Raw genomic sequence first — 10,866 nt, forward strand, 5'->3', positions numbered from 1 at the left:
CCTAAGGTGGCGGGTTCAAATCCCCAGCCCGGGCCTGCCAAACAACAATGATGGCTGCAACCAAAAAATGGCCAGGCATTGTGGCGGGCGCCTGTGGTCCCAGCTACTCGGGAGGCTGAGGCAGGAGACTCTCTTGAGCCTAGGAGTTGGAGGTTGCTGTGATTGTGATGCCATGGCACTCTACCCAGGGGGATAGCTTGAGGCTCCGTCTCAAAAAAAAAAAAAAAAAAGAAAGAAAATAGAAAATACACCATTATTAGTAGTACATGTTTAATGCTGAATAATGAAATGATAGAGGCTTTGTGCTTTAAACTACAGAATGTAGGTGTTCTGAGGAAAATCACTCCTCAGAAGACAAAATGGCCAAAGCTTGGTCCAAAGCAGTGAGAATGGCAAGATATATGCAGAAATCTAAAGAGCTCTGCATAGTAATTTTTTATATTTAGGAAAGCCTTCTCATATAGAAGATAATTCAGTCAACGGAGAGAAGGAAGGAAACAATCAATTAAAAAATGTGCCCACCAAGGCACTGGTCCTTCTCATTTATTTGTTCCTGCTCACTATTCTTCCCACTGCAGTGAAACTTCTTCCTTCTTCCTTCCTCAACTAAAGAACATCTGTTTTATAATTTAAGCACTATGGAGAATATTCAGCATTGTGACTCAGGGAAAGCCTGATTTTCAAAGGTTTTCCTACAAATATTTGTGACAACTCATACCATAAAAGGGGTTCAAGTTCAGTTCTGCAAGAGGAAAATGTTCTGAATATCTGTTTCACAGCAATGTGAAAAAACCTAACACTGCTAAACTGTATGTTTAAAATGGTTAGGATGGGGGCAGCGCCGGCCCGTGGCTCAGTGGGTAGGATGCCAGCCCCATATACCAAGGGTGAGAGGTTCAAACCCAGCCCTAGCCAAACTGCAACAAAAAAATAGCCAGGTGTCGTGGCAGGCACCTGTAGTCCCAGCTCCTTTGGAGGCTGAGGCAAGAGAATCACCTAAGCCCAGGAGTTGGAGTTTGCTGTGAGCTGTGATGCCACAGCACTCTATCAAAGGCAATAAAGTGAGATTCTGTCTCTAAAAACAAAACAAAACAAAACAAAAATGGTTACAATGGTAAATTTTATGTTATGTGCTTTTTATCACAATAAAAATTTATTTCAGGGGCAGCACCTGTGGCTCAGTGAGTAAGGCACCGGCCTCATATACCAAGGTTAGTAGGTTTGAACCTGGCCCCAGCCAAACTGCTACAAAAAAATAGCCAGGCATTGTGGCGGGTGCCTGTAGTCCCAGCTACTCGAAAGGCTGAGGCAAGAGAATCACCTAAGCCCAGTAGTTTAGTTGGAGGTTGCTGTGAGCTGTGTGACACTGCCACAGCACTCTACTGAGGGCAACAAACTGAGATGCTTGTCTCTAAAAAAAACCAAAAAATTTAATTTCAAAAATTAAAAAGGTTGGGGGCCTTAAGGTCATTGAAAAAAAAGCACATTGTTTTTATTGAAAATACTGCTGCAGGAAAATTAACCAGCACTTTTACTAAACATAAACTAATTTCTATAAATAAGCATCTTTCAAAATTAATACTCAGTTACAAATAAAAATTCTAGCTTCTACCTTTGTGAGACATGAATAATGTGTTAGATCATGTGTCTAGCAGAGGATTTAAATCAATTTCTACAGCCAACTCAGATGGCAACTGTAATAGTCTAGCCTTGTTTCCTCGAATCAAAAATCTAAAATGGGGTCAGAAACACTAACCTTATCTTAATTTCTTCCTTTGTTTCCATTTTTTTAGTATTCAAATGACATCATAGCAATTTTGCAAACATGTGCTGGAGAAGTCCTGACCTCCCTATCCAGAATGAGATTAGCCAGAGGTAATGCCACATGTCTGTATTCCCACCTATTTGGGAAGCTGAGGTAGAAGGATCATTTGAGCCTAGGAGTTCAAGACTAACCTGGGCAATATAGTAAAACCTCATCTCAAAAATAATTAAAACTCATAATAATAATAACAATAAGAAGACTGGTTTATATTGTTCATGATCTATTTCATAATTTTGCCCACACTAGCCCAGAACAAGAAAATTTTGCACCACCTATTGTAGGAATGTGAAGTTTCAGTGCCACAGTGAGCTGAAACAATAGCACTCCTAGATTCCTTAATCTTTGGCAATAGTCTAATACTTTGAAGAAAATAAAGGCACTTTTATATGTGTAAATCCTTTTAGGAAATCAATACTTCACTTCTTGATTAGGCCCTAAATAAACAGCACTCTGTATTCAGTTACTAGATTTAGCAATTAAACACTGGGCCAGCATCACTAACTTTACTTATCACTTATAATCTTCTTTTTCCCTTACCAAATGTCACCTCTCCATTTCCACTCTTGTCAAACAGTTGGAAAGCCACTATGAACATGGAATCTGGAGCACATAAAACAGATTCAAATGCCAAAAACTCTTGATAGGAGATCAACCTAGAATGAAATACAAAATGTTATTGGCTGGTAAGGGAAAGCTTCAGGCATTTAATCTGCCTTTACCGTATGAACCGTAGCTCAAGGTAACCAAATAATTGATGAAGGAAAGTTTCTTTTTATAAAGGTATTCCAGAAGAGGAAGGAAGGGAGAGAGGAAGGATACATTAGAATGTTACCCTTTTGTAAGCCTTTACTCTTAACAAATTGATGGACCTGGGCAATAATCAATAGCCTCTAACATCACAAAAAGAGGATTAGACCAAAAATAATTAAACCTGAAACAGATCAAGTCTCTACACCAGAGTTTCTTAACCTTAGCGCTGTTCACATTTTTAACTTGGAAAATTCTTTGTTGTAAGGGTCTCTTGTGCATTGAGGCATGTTTAGCAGCATTCCTAGACTCAGCTCACTAGATACCAATAGCATATTCCAATTGTGACAAGCAAAAATGTCTCCAGACATTTCCAAATGCATGGAAAGCAAAGTTCTCCTGTTGAGAACCACTAATCTACACCTAGTCACCAGTTTACAGAAAATACAATGGACAAAGGAACATGCTCACCCCTCCCACCACAGAATGTAGGCTTAAGAAACTACTTAAATACAGATAAATATTCTGTAGCTGCAAAAAAAAAAAAAATTTTTTTTAAAGAAGAGGGGAACCCCAAGGCTCGGGACCCGTAGCTCAGTGGTTAGGACACTAGCAACATGCACTGGGGCTGGTGGATTCAAACCCGGCCAGGGCCTGCTAAACAACAATGACAACAATAACAAAAAAATTGCCAGCACCTGTAGTCCCAGCTACTTGGGAGGCTGAGGCAAGAGAACTGCTTGAGTCTAAGAGTTAGAGGTTACTATGAGCCGAGACCCCATGGGATTCTACCAAGGGCAATATAGTGAGACTCTGTCTCAAAAAAAAAAAAAAAAAAGAGGAGAACCTTGATTTCAAAAGACCTAAGAGATATAACAATTTCCAATTTAAACATAGTGAGAAAAAATTTTTTCTAATTTATAAGGCAATCAGGGAAATGAAAATGCTGCTATAAACACAAAAACTTGATGATATTAAGAAATTAATGTTAATGTTTTTAAGAGTTTTTTTGGTTTTGTCTTTGCTATTGTTAAGAGTTCTTATATTTTAGGGATACATCCTGAGATGTTTGTAGATGAAATGTTATCTGGAATTTGCTTCAAAATAATCTAGAAGATAGAGGAACAGACAGAAGTAAAAATAAAGCAAATTCCCTAATTATTTTAATTATTGAAAGTTAGTGATAAGTATATTGAATTTGCTAACATTTTTTCTGTATTATATATGCTACTCTTTTGTAAGTCTCTACTCTACTGGCATAGTGTTACATGCCAAGAATAAAAATTTTTAAAGGAAAATTTAAAACAAAAAGGAGGAGAGCCGTGCACGATGGTTCACACCTGTAGACTCAGCTACTCAGGAGGCTGAGGCAAGAAGACAGATTGAACCCTTGAGTTCAAGGCTACAGTGTGCCATGATCATGCCTGTGAATAGTCACTGCACTCCAGCCTTTGGGAACATAGTGAGACCCTGTCCTAGCATGCTTAATGTTGTGAAATTAACCTAGGGGCCAAAGCACACAGAAATTGCCTAAAATGACCCATTAGAGCTGGCATATGCTAGTTTAAAGTCATCTATTATAGCAAGCTTGCTACAAAGATTCCATAAGGGACTATAAAAATCTGTTTTATATGCACACACATGTGCATACGATCAGTCTATTTTTTCTTCCTCAAACTGAAATTTTATGAAAAATATCCTATAGAAAATCCTTGTATCGGCTGGGTGTGGTGGCTCACACCTGGAATCCCAACACTTTGGAAGGCCAAAGTGGGAGAATTACTTGACCCCAGGAGTTTGAGACCAGTCTGGGTAACACAGTAAGACTGAGATACTACAAAATATAAAAAAGTTAGCCAGGGCCAGGCACAGTGGCTCGCACCTGTAATCCTAGCACTCTGGAAGGCCCAGGTCTTTCAAAATCAAGGTTCTTAGTTTAATTAAGTTCCATTTGTTGTCGCTTCAATTTTCACTGAAACCGTCTTCATAAAAATCTTGCCCCAGGCTGACCTCCTCAACAGTTTTTCCCACACTTTCTTCTAGGATTTTTATTGTTTCGTGTCTTAGATTTAAATCTTTTATCAATCTTGAGTCAATTTTTGTAAGTGGTGAAAGGTGAGGGCCTAATTTCAGTCTTTTACATGTGGTTAGCCAGTTCTCCTAGCACCATTTATTGAATAAAGGTTCTTTTCCCCAGTATAACTTTTGTTTATCAAAGATGAGATCGCTATAAGAGACTAGTTTCATCTCTTGGTTTTCCATCTGGTTTTACGTGTCTATATCTCTATTTTTGTGCCAATACCATTCTGTTTCGATCACTGTGGACTTGTAATATAATCTTTTAAAGTCTGGCAGAGTGATGCCTCTGGTATCAAACTGAAAAGCTTTTGCACAGCTAAGGACACAACAATTAAAGCAAACAGACAACCTTCAGAATGGAAAAAAGATATTTGCATGTTACGAATTTGAAAAGGCTTGATAACTAGGATCTATAGAGAACTTAAATCAACAAAAAAAGAGCAAACAATCTCAACTATCACTGGGCAAGACATAAACAGAACTTTCTCTGAGGAAGACAGACGAATGGCTAACATGAAAAACTACTCATCATCCCTAATCATCAGAGAAATGCAAATCAAAACCTCCCTGAGATATCACTTAACCCCAATGAGAACAGCCTATATTACAAAGTCCCAGAATTGCAGATGCTAGCAAGAGAAAGGAACGCTTTTTTTTTCTTTTGCAGTTTTTGGCCAGGGCTGGGTTTGAACCCGCCACCTCCAGCATATGGGGACAGCACCCTACTCTTTTGAGCCACAGGCACCACCCAGAGAGAGGGACACTTTTACAATGTTGGTGGGACTGCAAACTAATACAGCCTCAGTGGAAAGAAATATGGAACTAAAAGTAGACCTTCCATTTGATCCTGCAATCCCATTACTAGGCATCTACCCAGAAAAAAAAAAATCATTTTATCATAAAGGCATTTGCACTAGAATGTTTATCACAATTTACAATTGCCAAGATGTGAAAACAACCTAAATGCCCATCAACTCGGGAATAGATTAACAAGCTGTGGTATATATACCATGGAGTACTGTTCAGCTATAAGAAAAGATGGTGATTTTACATCTTTTGTATTAACCTGGACGGAATTGAAACACATTCTTCTTAGTAAAGTATCACAAGAATGGAAAAGCATGTATCTAGTGTACTCAATTTTCTTACGAAGCTAGTAGGTGATCTAACACTTGCTCACACAGGAGAAAAACTTAATTCTATTTAAGTTGGGGGGAGGGGGAACAAGGGAGGAAAGAGAGAAAGAGAAGGGGGGCTTGGTATGCTCCCCTTAAAGGGCACAAGATAGAGGTATATGGCACACCTTTTGGGTGTGGGACAAAACTACAAGAGGAACTCCACTTAATAAATTCAAAAATTGTGACCTGGGGCGGCACCTATGGCTCAAGGAGTAGGGTGCCAGTCCCACATACCAGAGGTGTTAGGTTCAAATCCGGCCCTGGCCAAAAAAAAAACAATTGTGACCTGGTTGTTTGCATGTTCAAATTAACCTGAAATTAAAAAAAAAAAAGAAAGAAAAGCAATCAAGGTTGTCCAGCTTGAGCCCCAGGAGCTCAGGAGCCCAGGAGATTTAGCCTGAGTAAGACTTTGTCTCTTATCAAAAATAGAAACATTCACTGGGGGTGTTACTACATGCCTGTAGTCCCAGCTACTTACAGAGGACCGCTTGAACCCAGGAGTCTGAGGTTGTCGTGAGCTAGGGTGACACCACTGTACTCTATCCAGCCTGGGCAATAGAAAGACTATCTCAAAAGAAAAAATAATTAGGGGGGCGCCTGTGGCTCAAAGGAGTAGGGTGCCAGCCGCATATGTCTGAGGTAGCGGGTTCAATTCTGGCCCTTGCCAAAAACTGCAAAATAATAATAATAATAATTAGCTGGGTGTGGTCCCAGCTACTCATAAGGCTGAGGCAGGAAGATCACTTGAGGTCAGAAGCTCGAGACCAGCCTGGGCAACATAAGAAAACCCTGTCTAGACACACACACACACACACACACACACACACACACACAGAGAAAGATAAAATAAGATCTCCGTGTCAATCAACACATTTGAAATATACAGAGTAATGAACATTGAACAATTAAGGAAAGATTAGTTTCTTAGGAAAAACACCACACTGAAGATGAAAGAAATCCATGAAAAACAGCCAATTCTTAAACTAGTATCTCTATATAAATATATGAAAACTCACAGTCTCCCAAAATGTGCTCCGAACATAGCCACACCCATTCTCAATAACTGTAGCAGGCCACAGTCTTCTAAAGGTGTGGGAATATTTCTAGCTCTCCTCCTGTCTGTTCTTCAAATTGTCACCAGAGGGATCTGTTTAAATGCCAATGTGATCCTGTCACTTTTCTTTTTAAGACTCCTTACCTATCCAGTGGTCATCCAAGGTAGAGACCAGATGTCCTACTTAATTATTAGTAGCACCCCCTTCTTCTCTCATTTGGCCTGGTTTGGATAACACATTTACAATCACCCTATATAAAGGAATAGACCCAACTCTTTTTTTTTTTTAAAGGCCATCTTTTTATATTATTATTTATTTTATTTTATTTTTGCAGTTTTTGGCTGGGCCTGGGGTTTGAACCCATCACCTCCAGCATATGGGGCTGGCGCCCTACTCCTTTGAGCCACAGATGCTGCCCAGATCCAACTCTTAATGCAGTTTGTAGGCCCACATGATCTGACTGCTGCTTACTTGTCCCTTGTTCTCTGCATTTCAGCCTACTCCCTCAGCAACTAGAGCAGTGGTTCTCAACCTGTGGGCCGTGGCACTAGGAAGGTTGAGAACCATTGTCCTAGAGCAATCCATGCTCCTTCCACTCAAGGCCATAACTCAGCAACTCATTCTTCCTGAAAAGAACTTACCTCCTCCAAGCTTTTGCTCATTTAATTTGCATCCAATTCTTACACAGTTCAGCTCAAATATCATTTCCTTAAGAGAATCATCTCAGAGCCTCCAAGTGACTTTACTCCCCCCATCACACATTCTAGTAAGCAGCACACTGTACAGTTTCCGTGTCCTCTGCACAAGTATTATTAAAATAATTTTGCAACTCATTGTTTAAAGTCTAATTCCCAAGAATTTCCTATTCCAAGAAGACAGGCTTGTCACAGAGCACTGACTTGATTCACAGTAGGAATTCATAAATATTCTTGAACAAACTCAATTTTAGAATATATGAATTGATCTTGAACAAAATCAATTTTAGATTTTGTAGAGAGACATTTCCTGATACAGAATTAGGAAAATGACCTTACAGTATACATTTCATTTCATGTCTCTATTCACCTAAAACATATCTTACATTCAAATTTGCATTTTCTATTACTCAATACACTTTGAAAGAGATTTAAATTATAAAAGTTACATATATCCAAAGCAATGATTTATACTATGCCTTTGCCCTTTACTGAAGGACAAGCTTCAAGGCACTGAAGATGCCCTCTCTAGGCCCATGCTAAAGAATCCTTGATGAAATTAAGGAGTTTGAGTTTTATTGCTGGGAGGATTCCAGCAATAAAAATTGTTTATCAGGCCACGTTCATAATATGCCTTATGCATTGGTGTATCACTAAAAGATACAGTAAAACTAGAAAGTATTGTTATCATTACACAAATTTTAGAGAAGCAAAAACAAATGAAGTTACAACATGTTGCCTGTAACATTCTAACCATCCACACACTCCTCAAAAACAGTGAGTGATACATGATGGCTATAAAGCTTGTGTGCAATTTTAAATTGCATATGAACTTTATGGCCACCCAGTATATTGTTTTAAGCTCTGAATGAAACTAAAGATCAATGATATGGTATCATTTGGAAGTATGAGAATACATAACACAAAAACAGTAGTAATATAAGGCAGAAGTTAAAGAAGAACTTCATTTCTACATATTTCTGAAATGTTTAAATTTTTTATAATCATCAGCATTATTTCCTCTGATTATAAGAGTAATTTTACAAATAAAAATTATGGCTGAGCATGGTGGCTCACAGCTCTCCGGGAGGCTGAGGCAGGTGGACTGCTTGAGCTCAAGAGTTCAGCCTGTGCAAAAGCAAAACCCCCATCTCTAAATATAGCCAGGTGTCCCTCCATCTCTAAATATAGCCAGGTGTCACCTGTAATCCTAGCACTCTGGGAGGCTGAGGCAGGTGGATAGCCTGAGCAAGAGTGAGACCTCATCTCTAAAAAATAGTTATATGTTGCGGTGGGTGCCTGTAGTCCCAGCTACCAGGGAGGCTGAGGCAAGACAGTTCACTTTCACCCCCAAGAGTTTGAGGTTGCTATGAGCAGTGATGCCATAGCACTCTACGAAGAGTGACAAAGACAGACTCTATCTCAAAAAAAAAAAAAAAAAAAAAAAATAGCAAGGTGTTATGGTGGGCACCTGTAGTCCCAGCTACTCAAGTGGCCAAGGCAAGAGAATCACTTGAGCTCAAGAGCTTGAGGTTGCAGTGAGCTATAATGCTATAGCACTCGACAGAGGGCAACAGAGTAAGGCTCTGTCTAAAAAAACTTAAACTTAAAAACAGGTAGGCTGAGTATAGATTTTTTTTTTTTTTTTTTTGAGACAGAGCCTCAAGCTGTCCCCCTGGGTAGAGTGCCATGGCATTACAGCTCACAGCAACCTCCAACTCCTGGGCTCAAGTGAGTCTCTTGCCTCCGCCTCCTAAGTAGCTGCGACCACAAGCGCCCGCCACAACGCCCGGCTATTTTTCGGTTGCAGCCGTCGTTGTTTGGCGGGTCCGGGCTGGGGATTTGAACCTGCCGCCTTAGGTGTACATGGCTGGCGCCTTAGCCGGTTGAGCTATAGGCGCCGAGCCAAGTATAGATTTTTTTTAAAAACTAACCCTAACATCTCTTTTTTCTTCTAAAACAATCTCAGGAATTAGACATTTAAAATACAACTAACCTGGCCACAGTGGTTCACACCTGTAATCCTATCACTCTGGGAGGCCAAGGTGGGTGGTGGATTGCTTGAGCTCAGGAGTTTAACACCAGCCTGAGCAATAGCAAGACTTCTGTCTCTACTAAGAATACAAAAAACTGAAAGGATCATTTACGCCCCAGAAGTTGAGGCTGCTGTTAGCTATAATGCCAAGGCATTCTAGTCAGAGTGCCAGAGTGAGACTCTTGTCTTTAAAAAAAAAAAAACTAACCTGAAATAACTAAATATATAGCTTTAAAACACATGTTAAGTGTTATGCTCAGTAGTAAAACTATGTGTACTTATGAGAAGAGGTCAAAGACGTTTTCCTTAACTGGAAAGGTCATAAACTGTCAGCTGGCAGAATGAATTTGGGCCACATACATGTTTTCTTTGACATGCAAAGTATTTTTTAATGCATTAGTTGGCAACATTAGAAAATCATAAGATTTATATAAATACCCAGTTTTCTTCTGGTTTCTTTTGATAAGCTGCAAACTCAGGCAATACTAGGTTTCTGGTCCCAAGTAGCGCCAACAAGTAGCAGAAGCTGCCTCCTTCACAAAGGCAACTCATTAGGACTCATGTTATCTACAGACCACTCTGCCCCTGTAGATTAGAGACCCTTGTTGCACAGGAACAAAGTAGCCCTTTGCTGGGCAATGCCTGTGGCTCAGGGAGTACAGTGCCAGCCCCATATGCCAGGCGGGTTCAAACCTGACCTCAGCAAAAAAAAAAAGCAACAAAGTAGCCCTTTGCTTAAAATATAAAGTCTATAGAATTTACCAAATATCTACATTTTATCTTTTAGCAAGCTCAAAAAGACAAATCATAGACTCATGCCACTTTAGAGCCAGAAGGATACTTAGAGGATCCAAAGAAGTTAAATGATCTGCTCAAAGACTTAAAAATATGTCAACTGAGCATATTATTCAGCCTTGAAAAGGAATGAAATTCTGACACATGCTACAACAATAGATATGCCTTGAAAACATTATGCTAAGTGAAATAAGACAGACGGATGCTAAACGACCATGATTCCATTTTCTGGAGGTACCTAAAACAGGAGAGAGGAAAGGTTGAATAGTGATTACCAGGGACTGGTTGCGGGGAGGGAAAGAGAATGGGGAGTCACTGAAGAATGGGTATGGTGTCTCAGGACCAGATAATGAAAAAGTTCTCACTCGGCGCCTGTGGCTCAAGTGGCTAAGGTGCCAGCCACATACACCTAAGGTGGCAGCTTCGAATCCAGCCTAGTCCCGCCAAACAACAATGA

General features: G+C 39.8%; 1 protein-coding gene across 2 annotated transcripts in view; it reads right to left on the bottom strand.

The window, feature by feature from the left end:
• Positions 1 to 10,866, bottom strand: part of SLC25A12 (solute carrier family 25 member 12) — a 91,681-nt gene that overhangs the window by 57,632 nt on the left and 23,183 nt on the right. Inside the window, exon 4 of one of the 2 annotated variants that reach the window (XM_003800869.2) lies at positions 2,363 to 2,478. The exons of the other annotated variant lie outside the window; for it this stretch is intronic. Coding sequence (XP_003800917.1) covers positions 2,363 to 2,478 — 116 coding nt within the window. The remainder of the gene's footprint in view (positions 1 to 2,362; positions 2,479 to 10,866) is intronic. 2 annotated transcript variants of the gene reach the window in all.

The sequence above is a fragment of the Otolemur garnettii genome, unplaced genomic scaffold, assembly GCF_000181295.1.
Source record: "Otolemur garnettii isolate 467f Iridium unplaced genomic scaffold, OtoGar3 scaffold00187, whole genome shotgun sequence".
Taxonomy (NCBI): domain Eukaryota; kingdom Metazoa; phylum Chordata; class Mammalia; order Primates; family Galagidae; genus Otolemur; species Otolemur garnettii.